The sequence below is a fragment of the Cyprinus carpio genome, chromosome A1, assembly GCF_018340385.1.
Source record: "Cyprinus carpio isolate SPL01 chromosome A1, ASM1834038v1, whole genome shotgun sequence".
NCBI lineage: Eukaryota > Metazoa > Chordata > Actinopteri > Cypriniformes > Cyprinidae > Cyprinus > Cyprinus carpio.
The window spans coordinates 34757271-34774903 of record NC_056572.1 but is presented as its reverse complement, the minus strand read 5'-3'; the positions used below and the strand labels follow the sequence as shown (position 1 = coordinate 34774903).

The 17633-nt window shown below is 38.2% G+C and overlaps 1 protein-coding gene and 2 long non-coding RNA genes across 3 annotated transcripts; all 3 read left to right on the top strand.

Moving 5' to 3' along the window:
- The first annotated feature begins 9639 nt into the window (after window positions 1-9639).
- On the top strand, window positions 9640-10698 carry LOC109046604. Its single transcript, XR_006160936.1, has 3 exons — window positions 9640-9810; window positions 10353-10429; window positions 10643-10698. It is a non-coding gene; the product is annotated as an uncharacterized LOC109046604 (long non-coding RNA).
- Window positions 10699-10766: 68 nt separating this feature from the next.
- LOC122146376 lies at window positions 10767-11966 on the top strand. The gene is made up of 2 exons (XR_006160942.1): window positions 10767-10985; window positions 11856-11966. It is a non-coding gene; the product is annotated as an uncharacterized LOC122146376 (long non-coding RNA).
- A 622-nt stretch (window positions 11967-12588) lies between these two features.
- On the top strand, window positions 12589-13890 carry LOC122146625 (B-cell receptor CD22-like). The gene is made up of 3 exons (XM_042766743.1): window positions 12589-12625; window positions 12936-13187; window positions 13586-13890. The coding sequence occupies exons 1-3, from the start codon at window positions 12589-12591 to the stop codon at window positions 13888-13890; spliced, it is 594 nt and encodes a 197-aa protein (XP_042622677.1).
- The last annotated feature ends 3743 nt before the right edge of the window (window positions 13891-17633 follow it).

Below are 17633 nucleotides of genomic sequence, written 5' to 3'. Positions count from 1 at the left end.
ATCCCAGCCAATCAGAGAGCAGTTTGGCTGTTTAGCGTGGTCTAGTCTGCCCCCTGCTGGAGGATGCTGTAATTACTCTTGCTTCAAGTTCAAATCAGAAGTGAATCAGTGCTATATGCACAATTTTTTTTTTTTTCCTACAAACAAATGAAGATGACATGACTAAAATTAAAACCATATTGATTTACCTCTAGATCCTCCAAAGTGTGTCTCAGTGTCCATCAGTCCTGATGGGTCATCCACGAATGCAGTCTGAGCATGCTGAAAACCCAGACACGTGACACAGTGATCGTGGCCGTCACGAGGAGCCATATATCGACCGCACCGAGAAACATATGGGCGGAATGACATCGTTAAAAAGAAGCAAACACAACACGAAAACTCTCTTAGAAAGCTCTTTCATAAATCCACAAACTAAACATACATAAAAAAAAAAAAAAAAAATAAAAAAAATAAACATTAACCATCCAGAGAGAAACTCTCCAGCTTCAGTCAGAGTGCAGTGATTTAGTGGAACGCAGAAGCTAAAGGCAGGAAGCTCTTGACGAACCGCTGAACCGCGCCGTCACACCAACACCAACACCAACACCAACACCAACACCAACACCAACACCAACTGACTCGCTTTGAAAGCACTCCAGTGAAACCAGTAGAAAATGCGCTCGACCCCGAAATGAAAGCTTGAATGCGAGTTGCTCGCGCTGCTCCTTATATACCCACACATCGGGGCGGAGTTCGCAATGCAAATCCCGCAGACCAAGGTACTCTGTGTACAATTGGCTCGTTTTGTTACCACTCGAAGGTGATCAGTCTCTTTCTGATTTAACATCGAACGTGACCGACTGAAAGGGAACTGGAAATTATTATAATCACAGACAGATATATCTTAACTTGTCTGACATGTTACATTTCAAATCTGAATTTCCATTTAAATTATCAAAAAAGCAGCTGCAAACAAGGTTTTTACATGTTATTTAATAAAGAGCTTGTACATTTCAAATCTGAATTTCAATTTAAGGTATGTAAATACGTGAAAAATAAAGAAATGTTCTTTGTAGATTATAACAAATCATTTTAGATGGCGGACTTTAACTACAAAACCAGAGTCATCCAGGATTAAATATTGTCACTGTTATTCATGAAGTGTCTGTGGATCTCTGACACACATGATCTGATATAATTAAAACTCTTTAATAGAGCAACTCATACAGTAAACCTCTGTTGGACAACAAATGAATTGCAACAAATTATTTGATTAAAAACAAATGACTCCTATGGCTCCTAAAGGATGAACAGTAAACATGTCATGCTCATATACACACCCACAGCAGTTTAAATTAATTGATACATTTTGGATTTGATAAAGAGATTGGATAAAGAAATAAAAACTTTTAAAACACATCCAGAGTATAAAGACGAGGTTGAATATATTGAAGACAGAAAAAGACAAACTGCCATCCTCAGACTGCACAACATCACTGAAAATGATAATAGAGTATTGTCTGAGATTAGTAACTGATACTGATGGACAAAAATGGTTTGGCAAACCAGGAATTCAACTTAAAGTTTCTAGTAATCCACTTCACTCCTTCATTTCTGTTAATAATTTCATTTCTTGGTCATGGTTAGATAGACGTATTTTCTCCAGCTCTTCTGGTAAAGGCACCACAGCTGGTGCTGGAGAAACAAACAGTCAATCTGACCTGTGAAAGCACATGCAGTCTGACAGACGGATTCATCTGGTACAACAATGGACAGACTTTAACCATCCAGGGGTGCGTTTCCCAAAACCATAGTTGCTAACCTGTTAGCAACTTAGTTGGTTGGCAATGGGAAATTGCATTGCAATCAACAAAGTTGCTAACTTACTTAGCAACTATGGTTTTGGGAAACGCACCCCAGAGTGAAACTCTCCAGCTTCAGTCAGAGCGCAGTGATTCTGGCCGTTACAGCTGCGCCGCCAGAGGACATGAACATCTGCCCTCTCCTGCTGTCAGCATCACTGTTATGTGTGAGTAGATATTTAGTCACTCTCTGTCCGTCAAACCAATGGCTGAAAGGTTTGGCTGGTCAGCATGACCTCTTCAGCCCTCTGCTGGTTGATGCTGTAACTACACCATCTGACTGCAAAGAGCATCTTTGTTCATTGACAGCCATTCAAAGTTAGTCATGTATTTTGACTTCTTTGTTGTTTTGAAAATAGATGTATGTGGCTTTCTCCGGGTATTAGACTTACTGTGCGTTCACACCGCCGGCGTCGAGAGCGTCAAAGTGGCCGGAAGTCATTCATTTTCAATGAGAGCCGGCGTCGAGCAGCGGCGAGGAGCGGCGCGGCGCGACTTGGCCGTTGAGAGCGTCGAGGAGAGTTGAAATCAGGGCAACTTTATGGTAATGAGCTATGACGCGGTTGGGCGGCAACCAATCAGAACGTAGAAGTCCACCGCTTGAGAGGATTCCAGAGAACGCAGTCCTGTAAACTTTGGTTCCGACCACATTAGTTCCCAAGCAAAATGGAGGAGAGATTTTTTTTTTTTTATAATGCTTTATTGACAACAACAGGTAGCATGTACAGTGCCATATCATGTATAACAAATGTATAACAAAAACAGATATATTACATGCCACAACAAAAAAGAACTAGAACACACAAAAAAAAAAGGATGAGAGGGTACATAAGCATCATTTTACAAACAGATCTACATTATATATATAACAGTTCCATAGGATATTACTGAAATATCGCTGGAACCTGCCGTCGTCCAGCCGCAGCTCCTGCACCAGCCGGTGATATTCTCCAAGCTGCTGACTGGCTTGGAGAATGTCATGCACTCACACCGATCTCCGACGTCTTCTCCGCAGGCAGAGCAATGCCACGCACACTATTTATAGGCAACATTTTTCCCGCTAGAACGCTTGATTTTCAGCGGGAATGCAATTCATTTGCTCAAAATAACACCGATTTGACCAACTGCATTAAAGCTACACTTCAACCAGGAGAGTTTGAAATGTAGGTTGCACACAGATTAATGGTAAAGTTAAATAAAGACCAAGGCTAGTAAATGTCTCCTATAATGTTGAAATTAGACTGCCATGAACACAAAAGCCACACCACACAAATGGCTTTTAAATTGTTTTTATTTCGTTAGCAAACATGTAACTACAATAAAGGTATTTCCGCCGATCAATTTCTTACTTTTACATTTAAAATATTTAATGAGGTTAACTTATAAGGTTACCCACCTTGTGGTCAGTCATACAAGCTTGTTTGCTTTGCGGCCCCTTTAAATACAAGATAATCATTCGAACTACGTCAGAGCGTCAGAGCGCTCACAAATCTTTCTACAGCGTTGTTGGCAGCGCGTCCAGAGCGATTTTTGACGCTCTCGACGGCGGCGGTGTGAACGCACAGTTAGTAGTGTAATCAGGACATGTTGCTGGAGATAGCAAAATGGCTAATTATGCTTACAATAACATTTAAGATCTAGTTCCAAACCTTTGTTTTGTGGCCTATACTGATATCTTGAACTGATTTCTGATCAGTATTGACTCCAAATCATCTGTACACCTCTAGATCACCCACAGAACGTCTCAGTGTCCATCAGTCCATCTGCTGAATTAGTGAGTGAGTGACGTGACAGCCAAGTATGGTGACCCATACTCGGAATTTGTGCTCTGCTTTTAACCCATCCAAAGTGCACACACACACACACACACACACACACACACACACACACACACACACACACACACACACACACACACACACACACACACACACGGAACAGTGGGCAGCCATTTATGCTGCAGCGCGGTTGGGGGTTCAGTGCTTTGCTCAAGGGCACTCCCCCACCTACAATTCCTGCCGACCCGAGACTCACAACCCTTGGAATGCAAGTCCAACACTCTAACCGTTAGGCCACGACTTTCCAAGTGGAGGGAGATTCAGTGACTCTGAGCTGCAGCAGTGATTCAAACCCTCCTGCTCTGATCTTCAGATGGTTTAAGGAGAAACAAAGCTCAGCTGTTGGATCTGGACAGAGTTTCAGTATCTCCAGCTTTAACTCCAGTCACAGTGGACGCTTCTATTGTGAGGCTCAGAATAAACATGGATCTCAGAGATCAGAGTCTGTTTCAGTCACTGTTAAAGGTATTTTCTATAAACACTCTTTCAGTTTTATCCGTCTCTAGTGTGAAATAATCTTCATGAACATCTTGTTTCAGGGACTCAGAGAGCTGCTCTACAAACAGTTACTGGGATTGTGGCAGGATTGATCATCATCATCATCATCATCATCATCGTGTTCATAAGGCGAGTGCAGTTTGTCTGGACACTAAATGTAATGTTTTTCAGTAAATTTGAAAAATCTTTTAAACATAAATTTGAAACATCTACAAACTTTATCTTATTTTCTAGAAAAAATTAGACTTTTTCTTGCCTTTTAGTATTTTATTATTTATTTGATGTGTTTTAACACATTTTAATAGTTTTCTCCTGTTTTCAGTAGGAAGAGGCAGAGAGAATGTGGAACTGAAGATGTGAATCAAAAGCAGGCAAACACACACCTCCATCTTCAGCTGCAATATTTGATGATATTGTTGCACTGAGCTATAAATAAAAGACAATCTTTCTCTGTAGACGGCTGACTCGAGTGATGATACATACACAGCTCTGGATCCAGTGTCCAGAACATCTCTGCTGACATTTACAGCACGATCAGAGTCAGTAAATATCTCAAACACTTTTTACTCTCACATTCAGCAGATCCATATAAACACAGACTGTTCTGTTCATCTGTCTCTCACAGTCTGGTGACTCCAGAGCTCCTGATGACACCCTACACGGCTCTCGATCTTCAGTCCAGATCGTCTGATTATGAGACTCTAGCAGTAACTTCAGCAGATCCACATTAAACTCTCCTCACAGTATTACTGCTCAGATGGAGATACTGATGCTCCTCAGAAACTCATAAATACCATATTTTGATGCTTATTATCAGTAATTTTCTTAAAACTTCTTGAAGTAACAGTGTATACTGTAATCGAGCTTATAACAGTTTGCATAATTTTTTTTTTTTCAGTCTTTCCTACAGTATATTGTACATTACACATTTTCATTACACTTGTGCTGCACTCACAAATAGGCTACATTTTAACCTGTGTATTTCTGGTATTTAAAGTAACATCGCAATAATATAGTTCAGTATCTCTTCACTGGAGGATAGAAGACGAATTATGTTATCTTCAAGCATCGTTTTCTGGTTAAACTCTGGACAATCTGTAATTGATTGTATTAAAGTTTCTAGCTGCTCTTATATCTGAGTGGATTTTGTTCTACTGTATCTTTATTGAAGTAGCCTAATAAAGTTTGACATCCAACATAAGCATTTCTCTCATATCTTCCATGTTTTTCAACATTCGTGATAGTATTATATATTAGAATATAAGGACAGAAGAAAAGAAGTGGTGAATATGAATACTGAGAATGGAAATAAACAGTACAGGTTTTGGGTCTGTTTCAAGTTGCTATCTACATATGAATATTTCTTTTCACAATATATATAATAAAAATATTTCGCAAAACCACACATTATATCTATATTAAAAACAAAAAATAAAGAAAGAAAGACACTTTACTGTATCTCTTTATAACTGTATCTCTAGATGAAGTTTTAGGAAATCCTAAAGATGTTGCACTGTTTTAAACACTGTAGATGTTGTTACACATCCTCGTCTGTAGATGGTGTTTCTCAGTGAAAGACACTCATGCTGAGTATTATTAAAGTTTGCATGAGAATACATCTGTAAAATCATTTTTTATGCAATCAGTTTATAAGTGAGTTTCAAAAAGCTGATATTCAATCTTAAGACAAAGGGATTCATTTTTACCTCCAGTATGCTGAATTTTTTGAGCAAAATAATCACATTTTCCTCATTTGGTCATCATTTACTCACCTTCCAAAGTATTATGGCAATATGTTTTTGAAGTTTGACATCTCATTTTATACAAAGATTTTAAAATACTGTATATGTTTGTGTAATATTTGCTGTCATAAGCTTCATTGCTTCTGATCTCATCGAATGAATGATACAATAAACAGATAAAATAAATGTATATACTATGTACTTTTTAGTAATTACAATAACTGGGTAATAACTACATACTATCTCTGATCCTTCCCCTGAACCTAACTCTAACCCATGTAAGTTCATGTCTTCCAGTACTTTCTGATGTAAGTACACTGTGAGTAGTCTCTCTGAAAAAGGGGAACACAGATATTTTAAACAGACAGACACGAACACTTGTTGCGTTTCCCTCAACTTCTGCATTATGAGTGGGTAAAAGAAACATTCAGTTTTTACAAAATAACCAAGAAATGCATACCAACTTGCATATAACATTATTGCATTCTTTTATACACAAAATTACCCATATTGTACTTGCTGACAAAACAAATAAAGAGATGAGCATAAGTTGGCATAAAACACTATATACATTCTGGTACACACAATAAACAATGTAACATTAGCTTGCTCCTGTATGTGTGACAAAATAACTTGTATAAAATAAAGAAAATGCAGAATAAATCATATTACCTTAAATCAAAATGAACGTAATACTATACATTACACTCTGTACTCACAAGTCATCTGTACTCAAATACTCTGTACTTAAAGTGCATCTCAATCTCATAACATTTCAGTTATCACAATATAAACACACGTTTTCAATGTAATGAAGTCATAACAAGCTGGCGCTAAATTTACCATGGAAGGATTCAGCACGTGACCTATTAAAGGGGTCATATGATGCATTGTATTTTTTATTTTTTTGATGCAATATAAATTATTCCTTTCTTTTTGGAGTGTTACAAGCTCTTGGTGCATAAAGAAGATCTGTAAAGTTCCAAAGACTAAAATCTCAATTCCAAAGAGATATTCTTTATAAAAGTTAAGAGTCAACCATGCCTACCTAAAACGACTCGCCGCCACATGTCTACGTCACGATGTGGGAAGATTTGCATAACACCGCCCAATGTTCATGCAAAGATGTGTTCCATTCAAATTGCATTGAAGTGTGCGAGACGTGAATTTAAATTGTATTTATTACAGAGGTATATGATGTCACACTTGTCCGTGTGTGAAGACGTTGAGCGGCGCAAATCCGTGAGTGAATGTTCCAAAATGATGTAAACCTCAACAGATTTCCCCTGCTCAGGGAGTAGGGAGCAATGAACACTGTGTAGGGACCAAGTCATTCGGGACACAGTTCATGCACGGAGCTCACTTCTAACGAGCTGATTATCTGAATCAGGTGTGTTAACAAAGAGAGAAATGCAAAATATGTAGAGCTTGGGGGCGCGAGGACTGGAATTGAGTACCGCTGGTATTGTCATTATATTCAGTAATTATGTACCCACTGGATGCAACAGATGCTTCCTTTATAATGGGTTTTAATGTTTTTGTCTGGTCGTGCTCGGAGAAGTCATCACAGTATAGTAAGGGATGTAACATTTCCATCACACGCTTGAGGTATTCAGCCAATCACAACGCACTGGATATCTGGCCAATCAGCGTATACCTTGCTTTTCAGAATGATGAGCTTTGTAAAAATCGTTTCAGAAAGGCGGGGCATAGAGGAGAAACAATAATGTACATTATTTGGAAAATAATGTGTTTTTAAAAACTTAAACCACATAAACCTATTCCATTACACCACACTGTCAGAAATAGTACAATTTTTGTACTGTTAAATTAAGGTACAAAATTGGCACCACAGGTACAAAAAACTGGTCTCTTAAGGTAAAAATCACAAGGGTACAAATTTGCACCCTGTGCCAAGGGTACAAAAGCTGTACCCTTGAGGATACAGCCCCAGTGACAAGCCATTGTTCCCCTAAAGGTACAATATGTACTTTATTTTCTGAGAGTGCAAATAAACAAAATAATGTTCTTTTTAGCAACATCACATGACCCCCCTTTAACACTCACTCATCTACGATACAAACTCAAATGAGAATAAAAAGTGTGAAAAGATAATAGCGTCACAGGAAACTCATCTTAACAGCATAATACTGTATTTTCCTCAAGAGTTGTTAGACACCCTTAAACTTACTATATTAACAGTACAGTGCATGAAATGTGCTAACGATAGCCTAGCAAAACTATTCATGTGCGACTCAGTCTCATACCTTTTTTCATAATTCAGACATATAACAATTATGTAAACACTGTATATACTCAAACTCATTTGAGCATCACTATTAGGATATTGAGGGACTTACCTGAAAAAGGGGAAAACAGATATTTTAAACAGACAGACACAAACACTTGTTGCATTTCCCTCATCCAGGGTTGCCAGGTTTTTAAAACAAAACCCGCCCAATCACTATTCAAAACTAGCCCAAAACTAGCCCAATTGCGTTTTGAGGGGGGACCCTGTTAAAAAAAATCATGCTCAGGGGATAAAATAAACGTGTTTTTGTGGGGTTCCCCTGGTAAAATTTGCATTCCAGGTGCTAAATATTACGGTCATTTCAACCCACGGACATGAAAAGCAACCCATGGCAACAGTGTTAAAGTGGCCCAATTCCGTGGAAAAACCGCAGACTTGGCAACACTGCCCTCAACTTCTGTATTATGAGAGTGGGGAAGGGAACCCATGTGCCTGTGCCCCACCCTCTGCTGGAGTCTTTCAGTACTGCATCATAACAGACTACAAGACCCAATGACATATTAACTATGAAATAGCAACAAAAATTATATTTTCTCTTAATAGTTATATTCGTTACAAGTACAGGTAAGTGCACACTGTAAAATAAAGTGCAACCAAAAAAACTACAACGATTGCTTTGATAACTGTTATTGCCTCTAAACTAACTTCGTGCAACTGCCAATAAAATGTGCTTCATCTTTTTGACCACCAGATGACAGAAAAGTGAAAGGAAGTGCAGAAAAGGTTTGAGTAATAAATCCCAGTTCTCGTGGTTTTGGGAGTTATTCAGTAGATCTGTTAGTGATTCTGAAGAGCATTAATTGTTACATGTCTTGTGTTTTATTGACTCTTTTTTTGAAGTACTGTTCCTATGTTATGTTTCTGTCTTCCTGTGTTTTAGTTCCCCCATTAGTCTTGTTACCCTGTGTATTTACACCCCTGTGTTTCAGTGTTTGTTTGCTGGTCGTTGTTTTGCTTGTGAATTTTTGTGTTTTTTTGCTTTGTCTGGATTTCTCTGCCTTTTTTTTTTTGCTTTGTTTAGATTCTTTTATCATTTTTGTTAATAAATTGTGCTGCATTTAGATCCTCACCTCTTCCTTGCCTCATGCGTGACATTAATACTATCTGCTGTCAGTCTGGTGTGTAAGTTCTTGTGTTGTCTGTCAGAAACTGGCACTGAGTCACTTAAACACCATGTATTTGCTCATGTTTCTGATTGTGTAAATGTAGTTGCATAGCATAATTGCTTAATAAGTTAAACAAGAGTTTGTGTCACAAAAAGAGGATCTTGAACCTAAGAACTGTAAACCTTTATCTATTAAAAAATCTTGATGTCCTGCAGCCATGATGGCTATCTTTACAAAGCAATCACATTTCACATATTCTCTCACAAAGATTTAACAAAAGTGAATTCTAAAAATTTGTCTGGATCTGGAGACTTTTCTAGTTGCTCTTGTGTAGTTTAGTTGGTGTCATGCATATACAGGAAGAGGATTTTTTCACTGCAGATTCATTTGTGAAAACTGTCACTGACACATTAAGCTGCAGATATTTCTGTCATTTGGGTGTCGACGCTGAGACATTCACACTGCAGCACGGTAAGACCATTTTTACCATTATTTAACATGAGGTCAAATAATTCTGTAGGGCTACAACATATATTTGTAAAAATGTGGTGATGAGTTGAAGACATGTTGTAGATCCATACCCTGATAGCACACGTACATCACGGAGATGTCTATCTGCAAGACGTGTTTTTTAGAGTGTTTGCTCATCTGCAGTATGTCTATTAGACGTTTCCTAGCAGATGTTAAATTGATTTTATAAAAATGTCTTTAAGATGTTTATAATGTAGAATCCATTTAATACTGACAAGATGTCTATCAGAGATTTGTTCACAGCAGGTGCTTTCCAGATGAAGCGATCTTTAACAGACATCTTGCAGACGTACCTGTGCTATCTGAGTATGTTAATATTGTGTGAAGCTCTTTACATGAGGCCTGACATGAGAAACCTCCTCAGCGTGTCAAGCCTTCACTGAGCACTGAATTATTCAGAAATCATCACGACTTCTATCGATTATCAAGACAATAGAGTTTGAGATGTATATAGATGATGCTCATAATGTCATATCTGTCAGTTTTATGATTGCAGAAATCAGTATGGCGACATCACTCATGACGTCACTTCCTCTGATCTTCGTGATCATGACTGCGGGTGAGTCTTCAGCTACAGTCACTATACAGACACTTTAACACTCTTTGAAAAGATGATCGAGCTCTTCACACTTTGTAGCTTTTATACTGACATAAGTGTTTTGCTGTCAGCTAACAAATAAAAATGGTCAAAATAAAAAGATACTTTTTGTGCACTGGTTCAAAACACCTGAAACACCACCTCATTTTCTCATATCCGTGTTTGGTGTTTCAGGGGGTGATGGTCAGCAGGATTGGGGAGTGAATTACAGCCCTTCATATATTGTGCATTTAACGGATCAAACAGTGAAAATTTCCTGTCTTTTAAAACTATCCACATGATCTTGAGGTCGGAACAGTCTTCTGGACCAAACCTACTGTAACTGATGGAGATCCACCGAACCTGTGTTTAGACTCAGAAAACAGAGGAAGAGTTCAGTGTGACAGAGAAAATAATAACACTTACAGTATCACTCTGACAGATGTAACAGAAGCTGATAAACACATCTACTACTGCAGATTCACTACAAACAGAGGAACATGGACGGGGATTCCTGGAGCTCATCTGGACGTCACCAGTAGTGAACTCTCAGAAACACACCACATACCACACACACACACACACACACACACACACACACACACACACACACACACACACACACACACATCAAGCACTTTATTATAACTGCATCTGTCATATGACATTCTTTCTTTTTCTGAACACAAAAAGAGAAATGTCATAAAATGTTCTGATTGGTTGTTCATATAATGACTGTAAATTGTGACCTTCTTAATGCTTTAACAAAAGATGCGTTTTAAAATAATGTGACTTTTGACTTACATTCCAGGTGTTCAGGTGTCATTGCACAAGTGCACATCATTTAGAGGATCCACTTGGAATATACAACATGAGGTGCATGAGTGTTTTTGAATTGTTTTGCATCTTGTTTTTAAAGCCTGAAGAAGGTCACCATTCACATTTCATTTCATCTACTTAACTGAATATTGACTTGCATTATGTTACAGCTGTACATTATTGTTATATGATATTATGTCGTTACCAGAAGAGATTCGTTTTTGTTTTCTGTCTTGACAGTCACATGTGATTGAAAGATATTAAAGGAAGAGATTAAAGGAAGTAATGCTAGATTATTTATTATTAGTTTCATTGAAACATGCATTGGCTGTAAAGCTTTGAAATTATTTTGTGTTGTGAAAAGTGCAATGCATGTAAACACGAACTGAACTGCTATTAAATGGATAATCTCAAGCAGAACATTTTTAACAATGTGTTCTGAAAAAGAAAGGTCACATGACTTTAGAACAAAACAATAATCAAAAATAATGAAAACATAATTATTAATCATTGAATAAATTTTTTTGTTCAACCATAACTTCAAGATGATAAACAGCAGAGTGTGAAGTTGTTGTTGTTGTTCTGTCAGATCTGCAGGTGGAGACACAGCAGAGTGTGAAAGAGGGAGATTCAGTCACTCTGACATGTAACAGCAGCTGCTCTCTGCCTCAACAAACATTCATCTGGTTCAGAAACACACTGAGATTAACTACAGCATTCATCACAGAGAATCAGCTTCAGCTGGAGTCAGTCAGTCTTAATGATGCAGGAAACTATCAGTGTGCTGTTTCAGGATATGAACCTCTGATCTCTCCACCTGTTAATCTTAAAGTAGAATGTGAGTACAAACCGATTCATTTACGTTAGTGAAATATTTCACACTGTAGTTATTTCACACCAAGTTCAACATCAGATGAATTCTAAAAGAAATGAAAGATTCATGTATTTGAAAGACAAAATAATATTTTGACTTATCTGTGTTTGGTGTTTCAGGGGGTGATGGTCAGCAGGATTGGGGAGTGAATTACCAGCGCTTCATATGTTTGTGCATTAAAGGGATCAACAGTGAAAATATCTTGTACTTTAAAATATCCTAGTGTTTATGAGATTAAAACAGTCTTCTGGACCAAACCTGCTGTAACTGATGGAGATCCACCAAAGCTGTGTTTAGTTCCACAAAAGAGAGGAAGAGTTCAGTGTGACAGTAAACGTAAAAAAGACATTTACAGTATCACTCTGACAGATGTAACAGAAGCTGACACATCTACTACTGCAGATTCATTACAAACCAAAAAAAAATTCAAAACCCGCCTTCGTGAAAAATGGACGGGGATTCCGGAGCTCAGCTGGACGTCACAGGTAGAGTTAGTGAACTATCAGAAGTACACCACAGACATATACAAACACATTATGCAGCGGTCACCTGTTATTCCTGTAGCTCTAACAGTAGAGCACGGTGCTAGTAATGCTAAAGTTATGGGTTCAGTTCCCAGGAAATACATGAACTGATAGAATATTTACCTTGAATCAATGTAATTCACTAAATGCATAAACGTAAATGCTTCATTCATCACTAGTTTCATCACCTTAAAGTTTCAGCTGTTATAATATTCAATTATGTTTTTATTAATCTAATAGTGAATCAGTGTTGTTGTTGTTGTTCTGTCAGACCTGCAGGTGGAGACACAGCAGAGTGTGAAAGAGAGAGAATCAGTCACTCTGACATGTAACAGCAGCTGCTCTCTGCCTCAAAAAACAACATTCATCTGGTTCAGAAACACACAGAGATTAAATACAAGAACCGTGAAAGAGAATCAGCTTCAGCTGCAGTCAGTCAGTCGTCATGATGCAGGAAACTATCAGTGTGCTGTTTCAGGATATGAACGTCTGATCTCTCCACCTGTTTATCTTAATATTGAATGTGAGTACAAACTGATTCATTAACATTAGTGAAATAATTCACATATTATTTTCAGAGATTTTTAGAATTTAATTAATTAAGAATTAATAAATTCAGCCCAATCATACAGAATGCATGGCATTTTTCTTTATTAGACTAATAAGGTCAAATGAATGTGATTTATGAATCCGTGTTTAGATACCGTCTTTTTGAATTGTGGGTTGATAAATCAGTACATGTAATATTGTTTTATTTACTGTGCGTCTGTTCAGATGTAGACTTTAACATTTCCAATATTCAAACATAAAAAATCTAAATCCCAACTTGCAGAGACACTTCAGTTATTGTTAACAATGATAAGAGAAGGTCATGAGATAAATAGCGTAATTATTGTCATGATTTAAATATATTTAATCTAGATCCTCCACAGAGCGTCTCAGTGTCCATCAGTCCATCTGGTGTAATAGTGGAGGGAGATTCAGTGACTCTGAGCTGCAGCAGTGATTCAAACCCTCCTGCTCTGATCTTCAGCTGGTTTAAGGAGAATCAAAGCTCAGCTGTTGGATCTGGACAGAGTTTCAGCATCTCCAGCTTTAACTCCAGTCACAGTGGAAACTACTATTGTGAGGCTCAGAATAAACATGGATCTCAGAGATCAGAGTCTGTTTCAGTCACTGTTAAAGGTATTTTCTGTAAACACTCTTTCAGTTTTATCTGTCTCTAGTGTGAAAATAATCTTCATGAACATCTTGTTTCAGGACTCAGAGAGCTGCTCTACAAACAGTTACTGGGATTGTGGCAGGATTGATCTTCATCATCATCATCATCATCATTGTGTTTTATTAAGTAAGTTCCTGCATTACAATGTAATTTTAAAATTCAAAGTTAACACAAATGCAGAATTTCCTAAACTTATTTGCAAAATATTAAATATTAGTAAATTACTGTTCAGTACTTTTTTAACAAACGTTTTTTTTTTTCAGGAAGAAGAAGAGAGACGGTGGAGCTGAAGTAGTCAGACAAAATCAGGCAAGTTTCAGGATCATGATATAGAAAGCAAATTTTAGCATATATAAAAGTTAAGACTAACAAAATATTTGACATGATGTTTCAGATTGATCTGCTGATATCTATGTGATTATGTTATTTTTTTAAAACAGCAGGAGGATCGTGTTGGCAGATCTGCAGAAACGGCTCCGATCAATGATGTTCCAGTGTATTCAGTAGTATCAGCCAATCAGAGGGATGATCTGTATGCCAACATTAAAGAGAAGGAACCCAAAGACTCTGGAGATGTTGAAGATGTTCAGTATGCCAGTGTCAATCACATGAACAAGACCAAAGAGACCATTGAGATGCAACAGCCGTCTGATGCCAACAGGTGAGAAATGATTCATCTGAACCCAAATGAAACATATTCAATGCTTAATCAGATCTCTCATTGTTTTGGGTTGAGATGATGGATTGTCATCTGCTGGTGGGACTTTCTGAAGTGCCACATTAACATATTCATTTAATTTCTCCCCAGAGCTGAGGATGTGATCTACAGCTCAGTGAAATGAAGAACATGTGGTCCTATTGATGCTCATGGGAGACCTGGTTTTGAGTCCATCCCAGGTCATGTTCCAGCTCCTTCTCCTCTTGAATCCACTTCTATGGGACTGTTCTGCTGTTTAGACATTAATGGCTTTCAGTTTAAACTCCACTCATTGTTATGATCTTGGTTGATTGTGAATATCACAAGCACACTCACTGCCTTCACTCTATACTCACACATGAACACCACTTTAGGCCTTTTAGCTCTCGCTTTGTACAGTCAATGTAAAACAGATATTTTCTCTGTTCATACTGTGATTTTATTGAGAAATCCATTACATTTTAACATTGTCAGAAAGTTTTTATTTTTTATGGCATCGACAAATTAGCACATTTTACACCAAATTCTCATTACTGTAATGTGTCAGGTATTGCATTTTTCATGATTTTCATTACTGTAATAAATACTGTAATCTTTTGCAATGATTTTGTTCAATTTAGAGCTACACTTTGTTTAAAATGTACAAAATTTAAATAATGAGCAAGTACATTATAAAAACATCTGTTTTACCTAGCCTTAAATCACTGTGCTAAGTCCATGATAATTATTTATATTTTAGAGCTGTCAGAACTAGGTTAACAAAACCATGCTATGCTGATAACAATGCCAATATCTAAACCAGTTACTACTTTGGTGTATTTGCCTATAAATAGCTTAGCCAAGTTATAATCATTTCCAGCTACCTGCTCATAAGACATTTTTCAGATTTATGACTTTTGTTATTGGAAGTTTTGATGTCGTTAGTGACGTTCACATAGTCAGTCACCTATAACTGTAAGTGTTGTAATACGCCTCTGCTCATATAGCTTTTTTAGACTGATGCTGAGAACTTTTTGGCTGGGTAGAATCTGCAATCTCTGACCCCATTCATTTGCTGGCTTCCATGGTTGCGATACGCTGTGTTTTCCACTAACTGGCAACCCGGAGTGTTGAAATACCACTGAGTAAACTGGCAGTGTTGAATCAAACAGAAAAAAAAAAGAGAAAACTAGTGTTGCCAAGTCTGCGGTTTTTCCACAGAATTGGGCTAGTGTTATACTGCTGCTTGTGAATCCTCAGCATTTTATGAGAAAAAAATCAAATGTCGATGGAAAACGCTCTGGTTACTAACGTGACCTTGGTTCCCTGAAATAACGGACACGAGCATTGCATTTTTACCACGCTTGGAGAAAAACTGATTTGTTAATGTTTGTGTAGTTACATGAATAGATGGCATCAGGATGCATTTTTGGGTGGGGGCCCTAGTGCTTGGGAAAGGGATAGTTCTTGGCAGTCTGAGGGCGCTGCTGGAGCTCAAGCTTTGGCTTGGACTGAGGTGAAGCAGGTGATGGAGCAGGATTTGCAGGCTGTAGAGTCGGCTTGAAACAGCCACTGAGCTGGAGCTTTTAGACAGGAAGTGGTGCATAGCTTACAATGAAATCTGTGTTGCAGTGGAGTTCTCTGTGAAACCATCCACAGCGGGGCCAAACAGTCCGGTGGGGAAGACTGGGGAGTCGAAAAAAGGTGTCCTTGACCTCATGCACCACCAAATTGGCCATCATCTTGTTGATCACCTGGATGATAGTTTTTGGAGGACGTAGAGCCAGGTCAGTCATGCTGCACAGATCCTTAAAAGCAGCAGGTTCAGGCCTGGCTTGTCCATGGCACAAAGTAGTTCGGCCTGGAAATCCTGGAGCACCATCATAGTATGGAGTACCGAGCAAGGTTGTCTAGCCGTGGAATATGTTTCTTACTCTGTGGCTCCTGGTAGGGGAGAAGCAGGAGAATGCAGGTGGTGGGACCGCTTTCATGCGAGCGAGCGTAGCGAGGCGAGACTCATGCTCTCCCAATGAGGGCAGTCCATGTCCTTGAGCACTGTCTCTGCGTGAGGTTGGCACAGGCAAGTGACACACAATGACACTGACGCTGCAAATATGCACATAAGAACGTTTACCCATGGTTTAGGAATGTACAGTGTGAAACAGAAGCCCTGTTGTGTATGAACAAGGTTTTATTTTTATCATGAAAGCTTAACACGTCTGTTTAGTCTTCAAACTTACCATTTACACTTTGACTACTAGTGAAGAAAGCTACTGTGAACAAGGTATGAGAGTTTTTGAAATGTAGTGGTGTGAAAGAGAAGAAACTGATAGCTTTTGGGAAAAAATGTTTGTGGCTGGGTCGGTTCTATACCATGTTATACCAAACGACCTCAGTGGACCTTAATATCACAGGGGCCTGAGGACACTACACTTTAAGCTTGGTAAATGTAGATCATACATGTAGATTATTAATATTATGATGAATATGATTTGGTAGCAGGTCAGCTGGGCAATGTAAGAAGCTTAAAATCTCTCATTTGTTGTTAGTGTCTAAGTCCTGTTGACTTGTACTATTATGCCGTGTCTACTGCAGACGTGAGCAAAAACCAATAGCGTCTATTGTAATCAGTGATATTTTCTACACTGGATGAGGCACAAAACGACATGACAAATCCCTGACAGCAAACTGATGCCATCCAGTGTATACATGATGTTAGAATGCTAACAACATTATAATCTGATGTTGCACAAATAACACATAATTGGAAAGTCCAGAGGAAAAGGCTTAAGCTTGCTTGAGACAAATTTTTAACATGCATGAGCAATGCAACCACAGTCCAGCAGTGCAACACCTCCACTCCACCCCTGATCTTATCAGTTATTTGGGTGATGGCAAGTCGTGCTATTAAGATTTGTTCCTTTGTTGTTTTTAACCAAATAGCTTAACAAACCCTTTTCAGAAGCTTTATTGTTAGGCTTGGTATTTATGAAGTGGATGCGTTTTTTTATAGAGCTGTGATACATGGCCGTGAACAGACATTTTTAGGAGCAGTGGCCCAAACCAAAAAA